The sequence below is a fragment of the Panthera pardus genome, unplaced genomic scaffold, assembly GCF_024362965.1.
Source record: "Panthera pardus isolate Hobbes unplaced genomic scaffold, ASM2436296v1 HiC_scaffold_24, whole genome shotgun sequence".
NCBI lineage: Eukaryota > Metazoa > Chordata > Mammalia > Carnivora > Felidae > Panthera > Panthera pardus.
The window spans coordinates 52,924,223-52,950,989 of record NW_026526810.1 but is presented as its reverse complement, the minus strand read 5'-3'; the positions used below and the strand labels follow the sequence as shown (position 1 = coordinate 52,950,989).

The window sequence follows — 26,767 nt, the reverse complement described above, 5'->3', positions numbered from 1 at the left end:
TTGGTTTATAACATGCAGGCAAATGGAATTCATAAAAAATTTTAAGTAGGGACGGGACATGATCAGGAAAGTTCTTGGGATGTATACTCTGCTGGAGGTAAAAATAACAGACTGGAAGGAGGAGGTGGGGAGACCAACAAGGAAACTCTTTTAATAATCCAAACAAAGAAACCACAAGAGTACTACAAGCACAGAGCAATGTGAATGTGAAGGAGGGAATGAACGTCAGAGACAAAATGAGCTCCGGGGAGAATAAATCTAGAAGGAGAAGGGAAGAACTGGAGAAATGAGCCCAGACCTATTGCTAACCAAAGGGAAGAGATCAGAGAGTGGGTGGAAAGCATGGAGAACTGTGTAATATAGCCCCCAATGGAAGTAAGAAAACAGCTGAAATTGTGGGGTGCTAACAGAGAAATAGACTCTTAAAAATTTTGTTAAGTAGGTCACTATAACCCTAGGCACTAGAAGTTTCAACTGAATAGCAGAAAGGAAGCAGGAAAAGAAAACAAGCCATTGCAAGAGTTGAGATACAAAGGATCAACATGAGACCCAGATGGAGTGAGGAAATTAAGGCATACTTCAAATCAGGAAGAAACAATAATGAACATGACGATTCAAATTATTAAGTAAACAAGTTCAACTCTGAAGCTGTATGGAACAGAATACTGTAAATGTACGCAGCTCAGGACTTCTATGTGCCTCACACATCCCTATTCAATGTAACTAATACATCTCAAAGTTAAATAGTAGAGTTAGATAGTAGAGGGTCTCAAAAGCAACCATATAAACAACTCACTAGTAGTGCAACAGAGACTATACATCATTCCCGTTGTAATGCATTCTGATGGTCCTATACTAAGGATACTATTACTAAGTATGGTAAATAATTTATATTTATGTTTTGAGGGAATTTCCTTGTGGTGATGGAATAGTTTTGTATCCTAGACTGTATACGTGTATCTATGGATACAATAGATTGTATACAATAGATTATAGATATAATAGATTGTGTCCACATATTGTGTATTGTATCCATAGACTGTGGTGTTGGGTGTACAAATCTATACATGTGATAAAGTTTCACTTACACTCTTCCCTCGTGTAAAAAAAAAAAATAGTGAAAGCTGACTCAGGTCAGGTCTGCACTTAAGCTGATAATCGTATACCATTATCTCCTTCCTAGTTTGTACAACGTACTACAATTATGTAAGATATTATCACCAGGAGAAACTAGGTGAAGGCCATATGACAACTGTACTATTTTACAATAGCTCCCTGAATCTGCTCCATACTCCAAAACAAGTACTGTCAGGTCTACAAAAGAGAGAAGATTTAATACAAATTTTAGAATGGAGGTTATGTGTAGAGCTGCAATGGCCAATTAAATAGCAACCTAAAACTAAACAAAATTTAAGGGGCACCTGGGTGGCTCAGTCCATTGAGGTCTGACTCTTGATTTCAGCTCAGGTCACGATCCCAGGGTTATGCGATGATTGGGCCCTGTGTCAAACTCCTTGCTGATCATGGAGCCTACTTAAGATTCTCTCTCTCTCTCTGATTCTCTCTCTCTCTCTCTCTGTCCCTCTCTCTCTCTCCCTCCCTCCCTCTCTCTCAACTCCCTCCCTCTCTCCCCCTCATCCCTCTCCCCCATTCTCTCTCAAATAAAAAACAACACAGAGAGAAAACAAATAAATGAAATTTAAAATTCAGTCCCTCACTTGCTCTGGCCACATTTCAAGTGCTCAAAAGCGCCATGTAGCTAGTGGTTACCATATCAGTATAGATGCAGAACATTTCCATCCTCGCAGTAGCTTCAATTAGACCATACTGCTTGAGGGAAAAAAAGGGGTGGGATGTAAGGTGGTAATAAGATATTTCTTAACATAGATGGAGGCCACAGATGTTTTAATATTCTTCCTTAAAATTTTTATTTATTTTTTTTTTTACATTCTGGAACACATATGGCAAGACAAAATCAAAATATTGATTTTTGCAGATAACATGACAGCATACCTAGAAAATCTAAGTGTTTCAACTTAAGCTTCTTAAAAGGAATGAATAAATTAAACAAAATTGTACTACATGAAACAAATCTACAAAAGCAACTTTTGATTTGATATTAGTGGAACAATATGAGAAAATGATTTCAATCATAATCATGATCCAAAAAGTATGAAATTAATTTTATTTGAGACTTAAAGAAAACTATGAAAATCTTACTGAAATCTTAAAAGGAACCAGCTAGTGATATGTAAATAAAGGGAAAGTTCATTCCTCACACAGCCTGAACTATGTTCACCCACAATAACGTTCTCTCAGCTCTCTCCTCTTGCTCTTTCACAGGGCAAACCAGATCCTCACCCAGGTTAAAACCAACTCTCAGACTAACCTGTAAATCTAAACAAGCAATTAAAGGTGTCTGGAGAAAAACAAACAACTGTCCTGACAACCTCCCCTTAAATTGCCGTGATACTCAAATGAGCTTTCAGCACAGGCCAGCAATCTATTTTGCTGATGCTAGTTTCCCTCTCTCCCTTTCCATGGTAACTATTATTTCACTTGTCCTCTTCTCTCCTCAAACTCCAACACCATTCTGCACTCCCAGCAAAAGGCCTTGCCTCTTTCTGCACTGAGAAAATAAAAGCAATGAGAGAACTTCAACTTCCCACCACCAAACCTAAATGCTTCCCTGTATCTGTCTCCACTTAATTCTGCCTTTTCTCAATTACAATGGATAAAGTGTTCTTGCTCTTAAAGAATGGGCTAACCCCATCATTTGTGTCCAGGTTCCTTTCCTTGATGGCTATGCAAGAATGTGGCTCCTTGAATTATTTTTCCTCTGTCCTACAATATCATTTTTTTTTTCATGTCTCCTAGAGCATTACCATCAGTACACAAGCATGCTATAATAACTGCCATTAAAAAAAAAAAGGAATAAACTAAGGAAGGATTTTACTTCCCTTTCAGCCCCTTTCCTGTTTTACCACTCTTCTTTAAAAAAAAAAAAAAAAAAAAAGAACCAGCTCTTCCCATAGCGGCCTAAGGTGATCTCTGACAACGGTTCACTATTCACTTGATCCAGAAAACTCTACACAATCATGCAAATCAAAAAGTACAAATCTTCATGTCCACTTTAAGAATACACGTGAAACTGCCCAGGCCATGAAGGGTATGCATATCCAAAAAGCCACCAAGTATCTCAAAGATGTCACTTTGCAGAAGCGATGTGTGCCATTCCATCACTATACTGGTGGAGTTGGTAGGTATGTCCAGGCCAAACAGTGGGGATGGACACAGGGTTGGTGACCCAAAAAGAATGTGGAATTTTTACTGCACAGGCTTAAAAATGTGGAGAGTAATAGTGAACTTAAGGGTTTAGATGTAGATCCTCTAGCCATTGAACAAACCCAGGTGAACAAAGCCACCAAGATGTGGTGTAGAACTTACAGGGCTCACGGTCAGATTAACCCATATGTGAGCTCTCTCTGTCACACTGAGATAATCCTTACTGAAAAAGAGCAAATAGTTCCTAAACCAGAAAAGGTTTCACAGGAAAAAAAGCATTTCCCAGAAGAAACTGAGGAAATAAAAACTACGGCCCGGGAGTAAATTCTACGTAAAATAAATGCAAATAAAAGTAAAAACAAAAAAAAATTTAAAAATCTAAAAAAAATAAACTCCTCCAGAAAATTGTCTATACTCCCTTTCTCTATTTCTCCCCAATCCTCTCTTTAACTCACTCCTATTAGGTTTTCATTGTTCTACAAAACTATTCTTATGAAAGTCACAAAAAGGTTTCATCTTGCCAATCCAGGTCAGTTCTCAGTTCCCACCTTACTTGACCTATCTGTAGCATCCGGGATAGGACAGCACCAGGTGGGCGATGACCACCTACATATATGAAGCACTTTCTTCACTTAACTCCCAAGATACCACACTGATTTTCCTCCCCCCCCCCAACCTTTTTTTAATGTTTATTTTTGAGAGAGAGACAGACAGAGCACAAATGGGGGAGGGGCAGAGAGAGAGGGAGACAAAGAATCCAAAGTAGGCTCCAGGGTCTGAGCTATGAACACAGAGCCTGATGTGGGGCTTGAACCCACAATCCGTGAGATCATGACCTGAGCCGAAGTCCGACACTCAACCAACTGAGCCACCCAGGCATCCCTGATTTTCCTCCTACCTCATTGGCTGATTCTCCTTCCCACTATTCTGGGCTAGCTCATAGTTTTCTCTTTTTTTAAGTTTATTTGTTTATTTTGAGAGAGAAAGCAAGGGACAGCATGCACACAAGTAGGGGAGGGAGAGAGAGAGATGAGAAAAAGAATCCCAAGCAGGCTCCACACTGTCAGCACAGAGCTGGGCACAGGTCTCCATCCCACAAACCATTTGAGTTCATAACCTGGGCTAAAATCAATAGACCCTCAACTGACTAAGCCACCTTGGTGCTCCTCACAGTTCTTTTCTACTCATCATCCAATTGCCAAAGTAACCAGTGGCTCAGACTTTTATCTAGCTATATGGGCTCCTGAGCCATCGAATCTCATTCCATTTTCTTCTTTTATATTGATGATTATATAATATTTCTCCTTTAATCTCTTTGTTTTTTTAATATAATTTATTGTCAAATTGGCTTACATACAACACCCAGTACTCCTTCCAACAAAGGCCCTCCTCAGTGCCCATCACCCACTTTCTCCTCTCCCCCAGCCACCATCAACCCTCAGTTTGTTCTCAGTTTTTAAGAGTCTCTCATGGTTTGCCTCCTTCCCTCTATTTTTTCTCCTTCCCTTCATCCGTGGTCTTGTGTTAAGTTTCTCAAGATCCACGTATGAGTGAAATCGTAAGATATCTTTCCCTGACTTATTTCATTTAGCACAATACCCTCCAGTTGCATCCACATTGCTGCAAATCGCATGATTTTATTCTCTTACATTGTCAAGTAGTATTCCATTGTACATATAAACCACATCTTCTTTATCCATTCATCAGTTGATGAACATTTAGGTTCTTTGCATAATTTGGCTATTGTTGAAAGCGCTGCTATAAACATTGGGGTACATGTGCCCCTATGCATCAGCACTCCTGTACCCCTTAGGTAAATTCCTAGCAGTGCTATTGCTGGGTCATGGAGTTCTACTTTGAATTTTTTGAGGAACCTCCACACTGTTTTCCAGAGCAGCTGCACCAGTTTGCATTCCCACCAACAGTGCAAGAGGGTTCCCATTTCTCCACATCCTTGCCAGCATCTACAGTTTCCTGATTTGTTCATTTTAGCCATTCTGACCAGTGTGAGGTGGTATCTCAGTGTGCCTTTGATTTGCATTTCCCTGATGAGTGAAGTTGAGCATCCTTTCATGTGTCTGTTGGCCATCTGGATGTCTTCTTTAGAGAGGTGTCTATTCATGTCTTCTGCCCATTTCTTCACTGGATTATTTGTTTTTTGGGTGTGGAGTTTGGTGAGTTCTTTAGAGATTTTGGATACTAACCCTTTATCCAATTTTCATTTGCAAATATCTTTCCCCAATCCATCAGTTGCCTTTTAGTTTTGTTGACTGTTTCCTTTGCAGTACAGGAGCTTTTTATCTTGATGAGGTCCCAATAGTTCATTTTTGCTTTTAATTCCCTTGCCTTTGGAGATGTGTCAAGTAAGAAATTGCTGCAGCTGAGGTCAAAGAAGTTGTTGCCTGCTTTCTCTTCTAGGGTTTTGATGGTTTTCTGTCTCAGATCTAGGTTTTTCATCTATTTTGAGTTTATTTTTGTATACAGTGTAAGAAAGTGGTCTAGTTTCATTCTTCTATATGTTGCTGTCCAGTTCTCCTAGCACCATTTGTAAAGAGACTGTCTTTTCTCCAATGGATACTCTTTCCTGATTTGCCAAAGATTAGTTGGCCATATACTTGTGGGTCAAATTCTGCGTTCTCTATTCTATTCCACTGGTCTATGTGTCTGTTTTTGTGCCAATACCATATTGTCTTGATGATTACAACTTTGTATTAGAGGCTAAGGTCTGGCATTGTGATGCCTCCCGCTTTGGTTTTCTTCTTCAGTATTACTTTGGCTATTCAGGGTCTTTTGTGGTTCCAAACAAATTTTAGGATTCTTTGTTCTAGCTTTGAGCATAATGTGGGTGCAATTTTGATTGGGATTACACTGAATGTATAGATTGCTTTGGGTAGTATTGCCGTTTTAACAATATTTATTCTTCCAATCCATGAGCATATGGGATATTTTTTTTTAATTTAATTTTTTATTTTTAAAATTTTACATACAAATTAGCATATAGTGCAACAATGATTTCAGGAGTAGATTCCTTAGTGCCCCTTGCTCATTTACTCCATCCTCCCTCCCACAACCCCTCCCATAACCCTCAGTTTGTTCTCCATATTTATGAATCTCTTCTGTTTTGTTCCCCTCCCTGTTTTTATACTATTTTTGTTTCCCTTCTCTTATGTTCATCTGTTTTGTCTCTTAAAGTCCTCATATGAGTAAAACATATGATTTTTGTCTTTCTCTGACTGACTGATTTCACTTAGCGTAATACCCTCCAGTTCCATCCACATAGTTGCAACTGGCAAGATTTCATTCTTTTTGATTGCTGAGTAATACTCCATTGTATGTATATACCACTTCTTCTTTATCCATTCATCCATCGATGGATATCTGGGCTCTTTCCATAATTTGGCTATTGTTAGTAGTGCTGCTATAAACATGGCGGTGCATGTGTCCCTTTGAAACAGCACACTGTATCTCTTGGATAAATGCCTAGTAGTGCAATTGCTGGGTTGTAGGGTAGTTCTATTTTTAGTTTTTTGAGGAACCTCCATACTGTTTTCCAGAGTGGCTGCACCAGCTTGCATTCCCAAGCATATGGAATGCTTTTCCATTTCTTTGTGTCTTCTTCAACTTCCTTCATAAGCTTTCTATAGTTTTCAGCAGTTTCAAAGATGTTTTACGTCTTTGGTTAGGTTTATTCCTAGGTATTTTATGGTTCTTGGTGCAATTGTAAATGGGATGGATTTCTTGATTTCTCTTTCTGTTGCTTCATTATTGGTGTATAAAAACACAACTGATTTCTGTACACTGATTTTGTACCCTGCGAATTTGCTGAATTAATGTATCAGTTCTAGAAGTTTTTTGGTGGAGTCTTTCAGGTTTTCCATGTAGAGTATCATGTCATCTGCAAAACGTGAAAGTTTGACTTCTTCTTTGCCAATTTTGATGCCTTTTATTTCATTTTGTTGTCTGACTGCTATGCTAGGACTTCCAACACTATGTTAAACAACAGCGGTGTGGGGCGCCTGGGTGGCTCAGTCGGTTGAGTGGCCGACTTCGGCTCAGGTCATGATCTCACAGTCTGTGAGTTCGGGCCCCGCGTCGGGCTCTGGGCTGATGGTTCAGAGCCTGGAGCCTGCTTCCGATTCTGTGTCTCCCTCTCTCTCTGCCCCTCCCCCATTCATGCTCTGTCTCTCTCTGTCTCAAAAATAAACATTTAAAAAAAAAATTTTAAAAAACAACAAAAAAAAAACCAACAGCGGTGAGAGTGGACATCCCTGTTGAGTTCCTGATCAGGGGAAAAGCTCTCAGTTTTTCTCCATTGAGGATGATATTAGCTGTGGGCTTTTCATATATGGCTTTTATGATGTTTAAGTATGTTCCTTCTATCCCGAATTTCATGAGGGTTTTTATTAAGAAAGTATGCTGTATTTTGTCAAATGCTTTTTCTGCATCTATTGACAGGATCACGTGGTTCTTACCCTTTCTTAAGGTGATGTATCACATTGATTGATTTGTGAATACTGATCCAGCCCTGCAGCCCAGGAATGAATCCCACTTGATCATGGTGAATAACTCTTTTTATATGTTGTTGAATTCGATTTGCTGATACCTTGTTGAGAATTTTTGCATCCATGTTCATCAGGGATATTGGCCTGTAGTTCTCCTTTTTTGTGGGGTCTCTGTCTGGCTTGGGAATCAAAGTAATGCTGGCTTCATAGAATGAGTCCAGAAGTTTTCCTTCCATTTCTATTTTTTGGAACAGCTTGAGAAGGATAGGTATTAACTCTGCTTTAAATGTCTGGTAGAATTCTTGAGGGAAGCCATCTGGTCCAGGGCTCTTATTTGTTGGGAGATTTACGATAACTGATTCAATTTCTTTACTAGTTATAGGTCTGTTCAAATTTTCTATTTCTTCCAGTTTAGTTTTGGTAGTGTGTGGGTGTTTAGGAATTTGTCCATTTCTTCCAGTCGTCCAGTTTGTTGGCATATAATTTTTCATAGTATTCTCTGATAAATTGCTTGTATGTCTGAGAGATTGGTTGTAATAACGCCATTTTCATTCGTGATTTTATCTACTTATGTCCTCTCTCTTTTCTTTTCGAGAAGCCTGGCTAGAGGTTTATCAATTTTGTTTATTTTTTCAAAAAACCAACTCTTAGTTTCATTGATCTGTTGTTTGTTTGTTTTATTCTATATTGTTTATTTCTGCCCTGATCTTTATTATTTCTCTTCTTCTGCTGGGTTTGGGGTGTCTTTGCTGTTCTGCTTCTAGTTCCTTTAGGTGTGCTATTAGATTTTTGTATTTTGGATTTTTCTTGTTTCTTGAGATAGGCCTGGATTGCAATGTATTTTCCTCTTAGGACTGCCTTTGCTGCATCCCAAAGGCTTTGGATTGTTGTGTTTTCATTTTAATTTGTTTCCATATATTTTTTAAATTTCTTCTTTAACTGCCTGGTTGACCCATTTGTTCTTTAGTAGGATGTTCTTTAACCTCCATGCATTTGGAGGCTTTCCAAACTTTTTCTTATGGTTGATTTTAAGTTTCATAGCACTGTGATCTCAACGTGTGCATGGTATGGTCTCAATTCTTTTATATTTATTGAGGACTGTTTTGTGACCCAGTATGTGATCTATCTTGGAGAATGTTCCATGTGCACTCGAGAAGAATGTATATTCTGCTTTATGATGAGAAGTTCTAAATATATCTATCAAGACCATCTAGTCCAGTATATCATTCAGGGCCATTGTTTCTTTATTGATTTTCTGTCTAGATGATCTGTCCATTGCTGTAGGTGGAGTATTAAAGTCCCCTGCAATTACCACATTCTTACCAATAAGATTGCTTACGTTTGTGATTGTTTTATATATTTGGGTGCTTCTGAATTTGGTGCATAGACATTTATAATTGTTAGCTCTTCCTGATGGATAGGCCCTGTGATTACTATATAATGCCCTTCTTCATCTCTTGTTACAACCTTTAACTTAAAGTCTAGTTTGTCTGAAATAAGTATGGCTACGCCAGCTTTGTTTTGACTTCCAGTAGCATGATAGATGGTTATCCATCCCCTCACTTTCAATCTGAAGGTGTCCTCAGGTCTAAAATGGGTCTTGTGGAGATAGCAAATAGATGGGTCTTTTTTTTTAAATCCATTCTGATACCCTGTGTCTTTTGATTGGAGCATTTAGTCCATTTACACTCAGTATTATTATTGAAAGACATGGGTTTAAAGTCATTGTGTTATCTATAGGTTTCATACTTGTAGTGATGTCTCTTGTCCTTTGTGATCCATGCAACATTTCACTCACAGAGTCCCCCGTAGGATCTCTTGTAGGGCTGGTTTATTGCTGATGAATTCCTTCAGTTTTGTTTGTATAGGAAAACCTTTATCTCTCCTTCTATTCTGAATGACAGGCTTGCTGGATAAAGGATTCTTGGCTGCATATTTTTCCTGTTCATCACATTGAAAATTTCTTGCCACTCCTTTTGGGCCTGCCAAGTTTCAGTAGATAGGTCTGCTACTACCCTTATGTGTCTAGCCTTGTATGTTAAGGCTGGTTTATCCCTAGCTGCATTCAGAATTCTCTCTTTATCTTTGTATTTTGCCAGTTTCACTATGACATGCTGTGCATAAGATCGATTCAAGTTACATCTGAAGGGAGTTCTTTGTGCCTCCTGGATTTCAGTGTTTGTTTCCTTCCCCAGACTGGGGAAGTTCTCAACTATGATTTATTCAAGTATACCTTTGGCCCCTTTCTCTCTTGTTCTTCTTCTGGAACTCCTATGATACGGATATTGTTCCGTTTCATTGAATCACTTAGTTCTCTAATTCTCCCCTTGTGATCTAGAATTTTTTATCTCTTTTTCTCAGCTTCCTCTTTTTCCGTAATTTTATCTTCTAATTCACCTATTCTCCCCTCTGCTTCTTCTCTCCTCATTGTGACCGCCTCTATTTCAATTTGCACCTCATTTATAGCATTTTTAAATTTATCATTACTATTTTTTAGTTCCTTGATCTCTGCAGCAATAGATTCTCTGCTGTCTTATATGCTTTTTCAAGCCCAGAGATTAATCTTATGACTATTATTCTCAATTCTTGTTCAGTTATATTGTTTATATCTGTTTTGATCAATTCTTTAGCTGTCATTTCTTCCTGGAATTTCTTTTGAGGAGAATTCTTCCGTTTCACCATTTTGGCTAGTTTTCTGTCCCTTATGTATTTTAAAAGCTGTTATGTGCCCTGCTCCTGCAAGCACTACTATATTAAAGAGGGGTCATACATTGTCCAGGGCGTGGCCCTTCAGGAGATGTTTTTGGGAGAGTATTACTTGCTGTCTGTTGTTGTGACTTGGGTTACTTTGTCTCCCTACTTGTGGTGATGCTTTGGACCTTCCACCAGGTGTGCTTTGATTTGTTGAAGTAGCCCTGGAAAGGAAAACAAACAGACAAACAGAAAACAAAAACACACAAACACACAAACAAAAAAAGACAAACAAAAAAACAGAAACACCAGCTACAAGTAAACCACAGGGTGGAGGCAGTGCTGATGAAAGAGGCCTTATTCCGTACAAAGAAATGATGGGAGGCGGGGGAAGGGAAGAAAGAATAAAAATTCACCAGAGAAACTATATGGCTTAATCCAGAGAGAGAGAAAGGAAAATAAAGAAGGAGGTGGGGAAAAAGAAAAAGAAAAGAAAGTTACCCAGACAGATAAACTATATGGCTTAATCCAGAGAGAGAGAAAGGAAAATTAAGAAGAAGGCAGGGAAAAATGAAAGAAGGTAAATTTGTTCAGAGAGAAACAATACAGCTTAATTCAAGACAGAGAAGGGAGAATAAAGAAGGAGGTGTGGAACAGGTATCAAGAGAATGGGTTAAATATGTCTGCTGAAACAAACCAACAACCAGAGTAACCAGACTAGAGGGAAGAGATAAGAAAGAGAAAAGGAAGGAACAATGTATCTACATACGTTAAACCAGGCAATGCAGCAGGGCAGGTCTGGAGGAGGGGCCGTCTGGTTCCTCAGCGTCTACCCTGCCCCAGTAGATATGCAGTTACCCGGCACGGAGGGGCGTGGTTTGGTGTAGGCTGGTCTTGCCTCCACTGTGGGTCCTGCTGTCTGATCCCTGAGGCCTCACCTTGGTGGTTTAAGGAGAAAAATGGGGACCCCCCCCCCCCAGTCTCTCCTCCACAGACCCGGTGTCCTAAACCACTCTGTTTCGGCCATCCTCACTGTGCCACGGGTGTAAATGAAGCAGTTTGTCTCGCTTCCCCAACTCCTATGCCTGGCACTTGGCTGGGATTCAAATTCTTGCTCCCCGGGTTCCGGTACAGGGGAAGCGCCTCTCTGCGCCACCCGATATGTGGTCCCTGGCTGGCGGGAACAAGCAGGCTTTGTCCTGTCCCACAGCACTCCAGGGAGGGGATTGCTTTCTCCTACTGTGGACTGCATCCCTGACCTAGCCACTGAGCCCGGGGCTGGCTCCCCCTTTCCTCAGGTACGCCATTCCGGCCAGCCAGCCCCCGTCTGGAGCAAGCCCCACAGTTAGAGATTTGATCTTTCTCCGTCCTGGTCTGAGATTTTTCTCTTGTCCAGATACAGTCCTATACTTCCCTAGCCACTCTTTCTCTTCCTTTTGTCTCTCTGCAGAAGCAGATCCCTGCCCTCCATTCATTTTATCTCTCCCAGTTCGCAATCACGCATCTATGGCCAGTCAGGTTGTTCCAGGGGATTCCTGGGAATACAACTGTTTCTTTTCCTCCCAGACTCTTGGGATTCAAAGTCCTTTGGCTTCAACACTTCTTTGTCTGGGAGAAGAGGGAAATTCGGATCCTCCTACTACTTCGTGATGCTGGCCCCTCCCTCCTCATTCCACTTTTTAAAACTGCCATTTATTTTTAAATATTGGGAGCAAATGATTTTTTTTTTTTTTTTTTTTTTTTTTTTTTTTTTTTTAGTCCATTGTCTTCTGGGTGTTGGCCTTATTGAAATAAATTCCTTTCTTGTTTCACCACCACTCTCTGCCTTTGGATTTTTCTCAACAGCCAGTAACTGAATCTTACCTGTTTGGGACCCCTAGAGCCAGGTGCTCTTTTAACTCTGAGCCCCAGCTACAACCCCACTCCTAATCAAATGATTCTTAAATTTATATTATCTCCAATCCTGATTTCTCCTTTAAGGTATATATTACTATATCATATCACCTTCTTGTTATTTCCATCTGAAATCCAAGAGGCATCTCAAACTTAACTTCTAGAAAACAGAATACCAAATCCACTCTTCATCCTTCTTCCCCATTATGTTATTGGTATGATCATTCATTCAGGACTAAATTTAGTAATCAACCTTGACCCTTCTTTTTCCTTGACATCCCAACATCAACAAATCCAAAACGAAGTTTTGTTAAGTCCATTTTTAAAATATATCCTAAGGGCACCTGGATGGCTCAGTCAGTTGAGAATATCCAACTCTCGATTTGTGTGTCTGTCTCTTGATTTTGGGTCAGGTCATGATCTCATGGACATGGGACATGAGACAGAGCCTCTTTGGGCTCTGTGCTGGGCATGGAGCCTGCTTAAGATTCTCTTTCTCTCTCCCTCTCTCTCTGCCTCTCCCCTGCTTGCACTTTCTCTCAAAAAAAAAAAACAAAACAAAACAAAACAAAACAAAACCTATATCCTAAATATGACCATTTCTCACCACTTTCATTATAGCACCCTAATGCCCTAGGTCCCAGTCACCATCAATGATCAGTGGACCATGGCATTAGCCTTCTAACTTATAACTTTCTGATCTCTTCTTCACAGCCAGAGTGACTTTATAAAAAAACAAAAAACACATGTTCTAAAAATTGAAAAATGATTATTTAGAACAGAAATGGGAGGGGTGCCTGGGTGGCTCAGTTGGTTAAGTATCTGATTCTTGATTTCAACTCAGGTCTCAATCTTGGGGTCGTGAGTTTGAGCCCCGCATAGGGCTCCACATGGGTGTGGAACCTACTTAAAAAACAAAAAATTAGGGGTGCCTAGGTGGCTCAGTTGGTTAAGCATCCAATGTCAGCTTGGGTCATCATCTCACAGTTCGTGGGTTCGAGCCCTGCATCTGGCTCTGTGCTGACAGCTCAGAGCCTGGAGCCTGTTTTAGATTCTGTGTCTCCCTCTATCTCTGCCCCTCCCCATTCGCACTCTGTATCTCTCTATCTCTCAAAAATAAGTAAACATTAAAAAAAAATTTTACTTTAAAAAAATAGAATAGGGATGGGATTCTAAAATTATATTCAAGATCAATAAACTGTATAGAACCTAAGTTCTTTCCTGCATGCATACTAATTAACACAGGAATACTGATAAAACTGAAGACAGTCTCCTTACAATTTCTAGGCATTGAAATTCTCCTATGGCTATGTTTTAAATATAATCTACCACTAAATATAATTCCACTATGTAGTTACCTTATTGACAGATCATGTACCAGAGTATGCAATAACCCTGCTCAAAATTTTCCCAAGGCTTCCTATCGTGTTTGGAATAAAATCCATCTCTTTGCAAAATCATACACAATCCAGGGCCAACCAACCTCTTAAACCTCGTCCCTCTCCACTTAACCCCTCAACATGCTACACTATGTTGTGCTATAGCTCCAGTGGCCTCCCTGCTTTTCCTTGAACACACCAAACTTACTCTGCCTCAGGGCTTTTGAACTTGCTGTTCCCTTTGCCTGTAACTCCCTTTCCAGATTATTCACATGGCAATTCACATTGTTCTCATACTTCATTCAATTCTAAACTCAATACCTCCTCAGAAAAGTCTTTTTTTAAAAAATATTTTTATATATATGTATTTTTAATGTTTATTTTTGAGAGAGAGAGAAAGAACATGCACACGTGCAAGTGTGAACAGGGGAGGGGCAGACAGAGTGGAGGACAGAGGATCCAAAGCAGGATCCAAAGCAGGCTCCACGCTGACAGCAAAGAGCCCAAAGAGGAGCTCGAACTCAATGAACTATGAGATAATGACCTGAACGGAAGTCTGACACTTAACCGACTATGCCACCCAGGTGCCCCAAGAAGTCTTTTTTAACTAATACGTCCAAAATAGTCTCCTATCCTCACTGCCCATCACTCTCTATGTCAATATACTGCTTTGTGTTTATTTACAGCATATACTACTACCTAAAATTATGTATATGTTTATCTGTCTTCTCCACTAAAATATAACCTCTATAAGAGCCAAATTTTGGTCTGCTTGTTCACCACTACAGTCCCAGCACCTAGATCCATGCCTCACACGCATTATGTGCTCATTAAATATCTGTTATGTGTGTGAATAAACAATAACCTGGTAATAGTTTAAAAACTAAAAAAAAAAAAAAAAAAAAAAAAAAAAAGACATCTGGAAAAGAAATGGGATTACAGAAATATATTGAAATCTAGTAAGCTACAAAGAACCTAAATTCTTTACCTGCTTTGCTATCTATTAATGCAAGACCTTCATTAAACTCAAAAAGATTCTTCATAATTTCTAGGCAGGTAAATTCTCATGTGCCTATATTTTAAATATAATTTACATTTATGTATACAATTCTAGTAGCATATACTCAGTGTAGCAAATGTATTCAAAATTAGCATTTCAACTTGTATACAACTAATTTGCTAGAAATGAAAATCACAATCAGTACCATGTTAAAACAAAACTAAAGGTAAAGAGGAGATATTAGAAGAACTGAACTGTAAGGATGACATTATAAGGAGTTCCACTTATGATAGGAAAAGATAGGATTAGTAGGCAAGAGGGAAAGATTAGGACCTGAAGTCCCTGGGTGGGGAAAAATGCATATTTGGAACAATTCTAGGAGTGTCTGATCACAGCAAACCCCCTCACCAGTAAGGTTCCACTTAAGAGTGTAACAGACACCATCTACTCCCCCCCCAGGTTTCCCTTAGGAATTTGACAAAAGACCTAACTATGACCAATAGCCACCCCTCATACAATAGAATAGAGACAATCAGAAATGGACCACCCAGCACCTAGAACTATCAAGCCAATAAGGGTGGGGGAACAGGGGGAAGGGGAAAGCTAACCAAAACCTTATAAAACAAGGACCCTTGCCAATAGTCGGCTGGCATTCACTTTCAAATGGTCCCTTTCTGTAAAGAGAGCTTTCATACTACTCTTACTTTCTAATCTTATACTCTAATAACCTTTTGCCTGCTGGTCACTTTGTGTCCTCCTCTTCATTCTTCAAAGTGGTGAGACAACAAATCCAGGTATTGAGGTAAATAAAAAATCCTGCAACACACTGACCTGATTCCCAGTAAAACTGGTGAAAATTATTTTAAAAACAGCTAAATCTTCTGAAAATGGTCCTTAGAGCAAATAATGAATGAAGAAACATCTATTCAAGAAAACTGAAAATTAAGTAAAAAAGGCTAGAGTCTACGGTACTTGCACCAAAACCACTCCTTCCCTCCCCTCTTCCAGAGCAGAGAGGGTGGTTCCACTCTAGACTGTTGCAACCAAGGACACCAGACTCCATCCTTTCTCAGTTCCCAGCCAGAGGGCTTTCTTCCCATAGGAGCAGGACTTCAGCATTTCTCAGCTTCTTCCAGCTGTTTGTTGCTGAGGAAGCTAATCCAGGTTAAGTGTGGACAGAGAAGTACAGTTCCTTTCTTGCACCCAGCTTCCACTCATGGAATGGAGGCTCTACCTTGGGTAGGAATGTGTTGCGAATACTGGGGGCCCAACAGCCCTCTCCTGGCTCAGGAAGCAGTGCTTCCATGGCAGGAGAGACAGAGATCTCAGCCTACTGCCCCCATCTCAACCCTAGGGCTCAGCTCCTAAAAAATAACGATGTTACTCAGAAGCTCAGCATAGTCCTCACCCCCAACTCTAGAGCCCTGGCTCAGAGATTTTGCCTGGGGGTGAGAGGCTAAGAGAAAAATTACGAGGTGTACTCACAACTGCAAAGAAATGATCTTTCCTTCCCCTGCCCCCCCCCCTTCTGAAACCAGCCAGGGTGCACCCGGTCGCAGTCTGACATAAAGGCGGGAACCAATCAAGTTCTGCTGAATGGTTTGAAATAAAGGCAGGAACCAATCAAGTTCTGCTGAGCGTTCAAATTTAAATGTCAACCTATAACAGCTCTGTAACCTCAAAAAAATCCCTAACTTGTTTGTGCCTGTCTATAAAAGAAGCTGTAAGATCCTTGCTCGGGGCCTTTTGCGTCACCGGCAAAGAGTGCGCGGAGCACCGGGTTCGAACCTGCAATAAACGACCCTTGCCGCTTGGCTTTGACTCTGGACTCTGGTGGTTTGTTTTCGGGCGGTCTCTCGAATCGGGGCATATCATTTGGGGGCTCGTCTGGGATGCCCCCAAAACCCACCAGACCCCAAGTCAATGGGTCGTCCCTGAGACCGATCGGTAAGTGAGCCGGCTCTGTCCGTTTCTGTTTTTCTGTTCGTTTCTGGCTCTCCCGCGCGGGATCTGTATCAGTGACTGACACGGCCCTGGCGGACGCGCTATAGGGCAGTCGGTCAGGTCCAGTAGGAGACGTCCACTGGCACCCGTCTGGGGCACCTTTTAGGGCCCATCGGAATTTTTCTGGTCGGGTGGCAGACACCTGAAACGCGCTAGCGATCTAAGTGTTGTGTTAAGTGTTGTGTTCTCTATTCTATAACCTTTAAGTGTTAAACTCCTTCTCTTTCACAGGTGACCTGGCCTGGCCCAGCCAGAAATCCTCATAACTTTACTGTTTCTCCTTTTAATCCTTTCCTCCACCTCCAGGATATAGATGGGCCAATCTCAAAGCACTCCTCTTTCTCTCTTCATTGCTAACTTCAGGGATGTTAGAACCAGAGGACAAAATTTGAGTTTAGACATCCGGCGGGGAAAATTAATAACCCTCTGCCGCTCCGAATGGCCAACCTTCGGCGTTGGATGGCCGGCCGAAGGAACTTTCTGCCTCCCTATGATTGTTAAGGTGAAATCAAAGATTTTTCTACCAGGTCGCGAGGGGCACCCGGATCAGATTCCATACATTCTTGTATGGCGGAATTTAGTGGAAAATCCACCCCCTTGGTTAGCCCCCTTCCTATCCTCAAGAACGTGTAAGGTCCTTGCCATGCGGCCTGCAGGTCCCCCCCAAAATCAAGGACGCCAGCTGTGCCCTTGTATCCCATATTGCCCGATAGACAGGACCTACTATCCCTAGACCCTCCAACCTATCATCCCCCTCCCCTTGCACCCCAGGCCCTGCCCGCGGCAGCTGCCCCACCAGTCGCCCCGCTAGTTGCCCCCCTAGGGGAACCGGGAGGACGGGAAGCGGCAGCTGCGCCGGAACCAGGAGGACGGGAGGCAGCAGTCGCGCCGAGCCCCATTGAAAATGTAACCAACCACGAGGGGCCAGCCAGTCGAACCCACGGGCGCACCCAGTGTGAGCCAAACTCTCGCCTCCCCGACTCCACTGTGGCCCTACCCCTGCGGGAAATAGGACCCCCCGATGAAACAGGCAACCCCCAACTCCAGTACTGGCCCTTTTCCACCAGTGACCTTTACAACTGGAAAACGCAGAACGCTCGATTCTCTGATAACCCTAAAGATCTAATAGCTCTTTTAGACAGTGTCATGTTCACCCACCAGCCCACCTGGGACAACTGTCAGCAGCTCCTCCGCATCCTGTTCACTACAGAGGAGCGAGAGAGGATCCAATTAGAAGCAAGAAAGCTGGTTCCCGGAGAAGACGGTCGGCCGACATCTAACCCTGACCTCATTAATGCGGCTTTCCCCCTAACCAGGACTCCACAGGATGAATGGGACTACAACACGGCAGAAGGTAGGGGAAGGCTACTCCTTTATCGCCAGACTCTAATGGCCGGTCTCCGGGCTGCAGCTCGCAAGCCCACCAATTTGGCTAAGGTAAATTCGGTTGTACAGGGAAAGGCAGAGAGTCCAGCTGCTTACTTAGAGAGATTAATGGAAGCCTTTAGGCAGTTTACCCCCATGGATCCAGAAGTCCCTGAGAACCAGGCTGCAGTCGTTATGTCCTTTGTAAATCAAGCAGCTCCTGACATTAAAAGGAAACTCCAAAGGCTAGAGGATTTAGAAGGTAAACAGATCCGGGATCTACTCCGTGTAGCACAATGGGTCTATAACAACAGGGACGCCCCAGAAGAGAGACAGATCAAAGCCACAGAGAAAATGACTAAAGTCCTGGCCGCTATAGTCCAGAAAGAACAGCCACCCCCAGAAGGCATTCAAACAATGCTGCCCTCCCAGGCAGCACTTAGATAAAGATCAATGCATCTATTGTAAAGAGAAAGGCCATTGGATACGAGAATGCCCCAAGAAGAAACAACCCCGCCCCAGCCAAGGGCAGTGGCAGCCTAAAATAGCCCCCATACTGTTTACCCAAGATACAGAATAGGGAGGACAGGGTTCGGATCCCCTCCCCGAACTAGGGTAACGTTGCAAGTGGAGGGGACCCCGGTCCAGTTCCTAGTTGATACCGGGGCACAGCACTCAGTTCTGGTCAAGCCCCATGGAAAAGTATCTGAAAAATCATCCTGGGTACAAGGGGCCACCGGAATAAAGAAGTACCCCTGGACAACTCAGAGGACTGTGGACTTAGGAACTGGGAAGGTAACCCACTCCTTCCTGGTCATTCCTGACAGCCCCTGCCCCCTGTTGGGGAGGGATCTGCTTACCAAAATGGGGGCCCAAATTCATTTCCAACCGGGGGAACACCAGCGGGGAGCGGGGGCGGGGCCGCGGCCCGCGCAGCGGCGGGCAACGCGGCGGCGTCCCATGGGCCGCCGCCAGGGCACACATCCCCGGGGCACAGCCCCGCGCGCGACTTGGCCTTGGCGTGAGCTGCCCCGACAGGGCAAAGGGGGCCGGGAGGACTTGCAGGACCAACCATTATCGGATGCGGACGCCATCTGGTTTACCGACGGAAGCAGCTTCCTTCACCAAGGACAAAGGTATGCGGGGGCGGCCGTGACTTCAGAGACCAAGGTGGTGTGGGCAGAAGCTTTACCTCCCGGAACCTCGGCCCAGAAGGCTGAGCTAATAGCCTTAACCCAGGCCCTAAAGTTAGGAAGAGACTGGAAGCTAACCGTGTACACTGATAGCCGATATGCCTTTGCCACCGCTCATGTACATGGGGCGATATACAGAGAACGGGGGCTCCTCACAGCTGAAGGGAAAGACATCAGAAATAAAGAAGAGATTCTAGCCCTGCTAGCAGCCTTATGGGAACCCAAAAAGCTAGCAATTGTACATTGCCCAGGACACCAGAAGACAACCGACCCAATTTCCCGGGGCAACAATTTGGCCGATCAGACTGCAAAAAAACATAGCTCGGCCCCCAGTGCAATTGCTGACCCAACAGCTGCCAGACCCCGGACCCCGGGAATTGCCCCCCAGCCCTGAGTATTCAGAAAGTGACATTCAATGGATGAGCAAACTTCCTATGACCCGAATCAAAGATGGCTGGTGGAGAGACTCTAAAAGCAGCATTATACTCCCAGATAAACTAGGATGGCAAGTTCTAGAGCAGATCCATTGCAGCACCCACTTAGGTTCCCGGCGAATGTTGGACTTACTGAGACAGACTGGACTAAAAATCAGAAATGTCTCTGATAAGGTCGATCAAGTAGTCACTAAATGTACAGTGTGCCAACTCAACAATGCGAGTAGCAATCCTCAGACAACAGGGGTAAGATAAAGAGGGAGCAGACCGGGGACCTATTGGGAAGTAGATTTCACTGAGGTAAAGCCAGGAAAATATATAAGTATTTGCTAGTTTTTGTAGATACCTTTTCAGGATGGACTGAAGCCTTTCCAACCAAGAATGAAACGGCGCAGATTGTAGCCAAAAAGATCCTAGAAGAAATCCTGCCCAGGTATGGTTTTCCAGTAATGATAGGGTCAGACAATGGGCCTGCATTCGTCTCTAAGGTAAGTCAGGGACTGGCTTCCATACTTGGGGCTGACTGGAAATTACATTGTGCATACCGACCCCAAAGCTCAGGACAGGTAGAGAGAATGAACAGAACATTAAAGGAGACCCTAACCAAATTGACCATGGTGACTGGCGCTAATTGGGTGGTCCTTCTCCCCTACACTCTGTTCAAGGGTGCGTAATTCCCCATACAAACTGGGACTCACACCCTATGAAATAATACATGGTAGACCACCCCCCATCATCCCTAACCTAAAAGATAACCTTATCAAAGCAGAGAACGATAATAGTCTTGAATTCTTGTTCTCCCTACAAGCCTTGCAGAGGGTCCATGAAGATGTATGGCCCAAATTAAAAGAACTCTATGAGACTGGACCCCCACCTATTCCACATCAATTCCGGCCAGGGGATTGGGTCCTCGTCAAACGTCATCGACAGGGAACTCTGGAGCCCAGGTGGAAAGGACCTTTCCAGGTCATCCTGACAACGCCTACTGCCATCAAAGCAGACGGAATCGCCACCTGGATCCATTTCGCCCACGCCAAACCAGTGGACCCGTTCTCAGACCTCATCGGACCTTCAAAGACAACCTGGACTGTTGATCGGACTAAGGACAATCCTTTGAAATTGACTCTACGCCGCCCACGGACTGAGCTGTAACTATGGTACTTACCCTTCTCTTGATTGTTCTGCAAATTCTGTCTGTAAATTCAAACTCCCCTGACCCCTATAATTTGACATGGGAAATTACTAATTTAGAGACTCATGAAGTCTACAACAAAACCCTAGGAACTGCCCCATTAAATACCTGGTGGCCAGATTTATATTTTAATTTAGAAAAAATTAGTCCATTAAAAGAAATGGAAGGAGGTAAATGGAGGCAACTGCAAAGGAGGGTATCAATAAGTAGAAATGGATTTTATGCATGTCCGGGATTTAGGACGGGGGCAATGAGGCACACACGTGGGGGGTTTGAAAACCTCTATTGCACAGCCTGGAGTTGTGTCACCTCCAATGATGGGGAATGGAAGTGGGAAGTAAAACCCCAATTTATTGAAATGTCCTATGTCCAACCATGTAGCCGCACCAGGTATGATGAAAACTGTAACCTTATTCGTGTGAGATTTACAGAGGAGGGAAAAAAGGACAGGCGGTGGATCTTAGGACTCACTTGGGGACTCTACTTATATCAATATCCCCTCTTTGGGGCTGCCATTCAAATAAAATTAAAAGTCTCCCCTCATGTACAACCGGTAGGGCCAAATCAGGTATTAAAAAAATTAAGGAAAAAAAGAGACGAGGCTATCCCAGAAGGTATAGACTCCCTATGGAAATTGCTAACAGCAGCGTATGAGGCCTTAAACCGATCGGACCCTGAGGCAACAAGGGCCTGCTGGCTGTTATGATATAAACTCCCCCTTCTACGAAGCCGTAGGACTAGCTGCCCCTTTTTCACAGTCAGACGAAGATTCGCCAGCAGCTTGCAAGTGGAATCGAAAGGGCCCCAGCCTCACACTGCAAGCGGTCACTGGCAGTGGGACTTGTATAGGAAAGGTCCCCTCTAGCCATATCCAGCTCTGTGCCCAGACTAGTCGCCCTATAGGTGAATCTAAATGGATGATTCCAGCTCCTGACAGCTGGTGGATTTGTTCTAAGACAGGGCTCACCCCATGTGTTAGCAGGGATGTTTTTAATTTGTCACCCGAATATTGTATCATGATATTAATATTTCCAAGGGTTCTTTACCACCGAGAAAATGTTATATATGATCTGTGGACAGAAGGGACGGAAGCAAGAGAGTCAATAAGAACAAAACGGGAACGCTTTACGGCCATAACCTTGGCCACCTTATTTGGCCTCGGTGCCATAGGGGCAGGGACAGGGATCTCATCACTAGCCATTCAGCACCGAGGGTTCAATAGCCTAAGGACAGCCATTGATGAGGATATAGCCAGACTTGAGGACTCAATCTCGCACCTCGAAAAATCTCTGACCTCCTTTTCTGAAGTGGTCCTACAGAACCGAAGGGGGCTAGATCTAGTCTTCCTCCAACAGGGAGGTTTATGTGCAGCCTTAAGAGAAGAATGTTGTTTTTATGCTGACCACACCAGAGTAGTCCGAGAGTCCATGGCTAAGGTTAGAGAAGGCCTGGCCAAACGGAAGCATGAATGAGAACAACAACAAGGCTGGTTTGAGTCTTGGTTCAATCAGTCCCCATGGCTAGCCACCCTGCTTTCTGCTCTAGCGGGGCCCCTTATACTCCTCCTTCTCCTCCTCACCCTCGGGCCTTATATTATTAATAAACTAGTTGCCTTTATCAAAGACCGAGTTAACACGATCCAACTGATGGTCCTTAGGACCCAATACCAACCCGTCATTACCGAAACATTTGAGTCAGACACATAAGATCCAAGATTGGCTCTTAAGGCACCAAAGAGAGGGGGCAATGAGAGGCTAAGAGAAAAATTACCAGGTGTACTCACAACTGCAAAGAAATGATCTTTCCTTCCCCCCCCCCCCCCTTCTGAAACCAGCCAGGGCGCACCCGGTCGCAGTCTGACATAAAGGCGGGAACCAATCAAGTTCTGCTGAATGGTTTGAAATAAAGGCGGGAACCAATCAAGTTCTGCTGAGCGTTCAAATTTAAATGTCAACCTATAACAGCTCTGTAACCTCAAAAAAAATCCCTAACTTGTTTGTGCCTGTCTATAAAAGAAGCTGTAAGATCCTTGCTCGGGGCCTTTTGCGTCACCGGCAAAGAGTGCGCGGAGCACCGGGTTCGAACCTGCAATAAACGACCCTTGCCGCTTGGCTTTGACTCTGGACTCTGGTGGTTTGTTTTCAGGGGGTCTCTCGAATCGGGGCATATCAGGGGCAGGAGAAAGGCATGAAAAAAATACCTCTTCCCAAAGGAACTTATTTCATTTGCAACAGTGAAGTTTAAACTGAAGACATTTCTCAAAAATACTGAAGGTTGTGGTGTAGAAAAATGGGAAGAGATTCATGGATCTAATGAAGATAGAGCCTAGGCTACAGGCTGGCCAAGTGAGAAAGAACCAGGGGAATGAGACATCTGGGAGGAGGACTCCTGGGCTCAGACAAATACAAATTCTGACCTCAGAAACTATTCCATTTTAGGAGCCACAATTTGATTAGATTCCTTTGTGGAGGAATTTATGCCCCAGGGCACTATTATAAACAATAGAGCAATCAGCCAGCAATTAGTGGAGCTTAAAAACTGGGTGTGGTCAGAAAGTATAGAAGACAGCCCTACCAATACCACTGTCATTCCAGGGTGACTGTAGGCAGAATGACCCAGAACAACAACAGACTTAATACTGAGTGTTGGGGAAAAGGGGTTGGGGGGTGGAGGCAGGGAGAACAGCCTTCACTAAAACAAATCCAGTCATTCACCCAACAAATAAACAAGCAAAATAACAATAACAAGCCTTAGAAAGGAGGACCAGTATCTGAAACTACTAGAAGATATTATCTAAAATGTTCAGTTTCCAACAACAAAGAAAAAAAAATGTAAGAAATCAAAGAAACAGGAAAGTATAACCCATACATGGGAAAACAGGCAATAGAAACTGCCTCTGACAGTGAGTAGATGCTGGACTTAAAAGATTTTAAAACAGCCATTATAAATACGTGCACAGAACCAAAGCAAAGTAAGGAAAGTGTGACAACAACATCGTATCAAACAGAGAATATCAATAAAGACAATTTTTTTTTAAAAGAACCAAATGTAAATTCTGGATATGAAATGTACAATAACAAAAACAGAAGAACTGTAGGATATAGAAAGAGCCTCAGATTGCAAAAAAGGCCCCTGATCCTAAAGGGCCAACATGTGTTCTTACCACAAATCCATTCTAAACCTGTGTCTCATGTACTTTTTAAGTTTTTTTTTTTTAATTTTTAAAATGTTTTTAATGTACTTTTTTTAAAGCCACAACTTTCAGTAATAAAATTAATTACCTCTATCCTATATTTAATGATAAATTCTATATACTACTTTTTGAATGACATCCATTCTATATATAATTTGTATTTCTTTTTTTTTTTAAAAAGTGGTACTATAAATAATAGGTTAATTCTTAAATATTTAATAATAATATGAAAAATCTTACTGGTCTGACGTCACCACAGGAATTGGTAAATTGTCGAGCCAAGCCAAAATCAAGCATGTAACATTTCCTACATGTACTAGGAAAGCGACCCATGGCGAAGTTTGACTAGAAAAGCAGAGAAGGAAATATATTCTTATAAAACTTATATTTACATCTTATCCTTCCTATACTTTAACTCTTCAATTTAACCTCTATATAATACATACGTCCCAAATATACTATTCCAATCAATGATTTTTGCTGGATATTAATACACAATCTCATTGTGGATTTTATGAGTGCCCAGGATCAGGTAACTTTGAGCAACAAAGAATCTAACTGACAGTATAAAGTTACATACAACACAACACTGACTTAAGTGGAACTCTAAATTCCTTGAAATTCTAATCTAAGTCAGTGCTTTAAAGACAGTCCAATTCTTCCTTTTTAACATGGGAAGAACCAGGAGTGAGCAAATTTTAATACATGGCGAGGAATTTAAATGAATTTCCTATAAGCATCATAACGCTGAATTTCACTAAGTACAAAATTAAAATTCAATTTAAGGAAACATTTCCAAACAGACTTAAGGAAAATAAACTTTGCATTCTTTCCTTAAAAAAGTAAATGTAATGTTAAATAAGCACAGACTTGCAAAGATGGTATGCAAAAAGGGAATTTATAAAGGAAAAAGCAAAATTGCTACAGAATTGTTAGCTTTTATTTTAAAAGACTGTTCCATTTAAGGAGCATTCAGTCACCATGATTCTCAAGTAGTGACATTTAGCTTCGCACAGAAATAAGAGGAGAAGAAATCTACATTACGTTAAGCCTGACTCTACTAATGTTAATTTTAGTTGGCATTTTCATGTAAACCATTTAATTTTAGAAATCATGTAGCAACAGAAGGGTGTAATTTTCAACTGCACTAACCAACACATGGTATATTTATAGTAAATACAGTATACCAGAAATGGATCATTTCCCCTTGTGAGTAATAAAAAAAAAAAAAAAAAAAAAAAAAAAAAAAACCAAGAAGGAAAAATAAAAGCATATTTCAGTTATGGAAGTGACAATTTCTAAGAAAAACAGAATTGAAAAAAATACTATATATTGCCACTGCAGCACTCAGAAAAAAAATAATAAGGTCCTTCACAACTGATGGTTTCTTGTAAGTACAATTTGTCACTTGAGAAATAGTTCAAAGAACACAATGTCAATATCTAAAAGCAACATATGTATATATTTTTAGACAGTATCAGGAAAAAAAAATCTAAAGACTAACTACCAATTGAGGTGTAAGGTTAAGTAACTAGGAATGTCCGCACACATAATAATAGTCAAGCATTAATAATTTTTAATTTGGCTGCAAGCAACATTTTCATTGTATGAGAAAAGCTCTTGAATTTAAGTGGTAGTGTGTAATTATAACTTTAAAAAAAAAATTAAGAGGCAAGTTACATTTTGCTTCTAGTTAAATTAAAATATTACCTTGTGTTTAATAATAGAAAGCAAACACAGAAAGCTACAATTATAATTTATTGTGTCCCATCATCAGATGAAGAGTACAAAGCAAACTCAGTCTATGCTCTGACTTGAAAAGGTCCCTTACTGGTTTGATGTCTCGGTGCAAGAATCCCACGGAATGGATGCTCTCAATAGACTCCAGAATCTGTCTCCCCAGCCTAAGAGTAGTGCTAATGGTGAATGTGCCCCGGGACTGGCTACGGCGTAGATCTGCCAGATTCCGACCCTGTGAAAACCAAATCAACAATGTCAAATATGGTACTATGTTGTAAGAGAAGACTGGGGAGTTATTCATTTACTATTAAAAATGTTTTGACAGAAAGAGCAAGGATTTTACCCAAATCGCGACCCTCTCATTCAAAAGAAGAGATTCTAATGAACACAAGGGAAGGGAAGCAAAAATAATATAAAAACAGGGAGGGGGACAAAACATAAGAGACTCTTAAATATGGAGAACAAACAGAGGGTTACTGGAGGGGTTTTGGGGGGGGTGGGCTAAACAGGTAAGAGGCATTAAGGAATCTACTCCTGAAATCATTGTTGCACTATATGCTAATTAACTTGGATGTAAATTTTAAAAATTTTTAAAAATAAAAAAAGAGAAGAGATTCCATTAAAATACATGAATGTTTCAGACAAATTTAAGAATAACCAGAAGTTTTTGAACATACTGTGTCTTTGAGTCATCGTTGTGTTTCCACTTGTCTTTCATGCCATAACAAAATGTAGTCTAAATATACAAAATACATGTACCAGAACAGTAATTCTTCATTACATATTCCTATACAAACATATTCCTATACAAACTACTTGATTTTTCTGTGTCACGGTTTCCTTATAAAATGAAGAGAATTAAACAAGATACATGTAAAGTGTTTAGAATACTGCCT

At 41.7% G+C, this 26,767-nt stretch overlaps 1 protein-coding gene and 1 pseudogene across 3 annotated transcripts in view; one reads left to right on the top strand and one right to left on the bottom strand.

Moving 5' to 3' along the window:
• TTBK2 (tau tubulin kinase 2) overlaps positions 1–26,767 on the bottom strand; it is a 165,570-nt gene that overhangs the window by 65,714 nt on the left and 73,089 nt on the right. For all 3 annotated transcript variants that reach the window (XM_019442415.2, XM_019442417.2, XM_019442418.2), the window contains 2 exons: positions 25,963–26,103; positions 24,372–24,476 (listed from right to left, as the gene is read on the bottom strand). In XM_019442415.2, coding sequence (XP_019297960.1) covers positions 24,372–24,476; positions 25,963–26,103 — 246 coding nt within the window. The remainder of the gene's footprint in view (positions 1–24,371; positions 24,477–25,962; positions 26,104–26,767) is intronic.
• Positions 3,073–3,609, top strand: LOC109262562 (60S ribosomal protein L17-like; annotated as a pseudogene).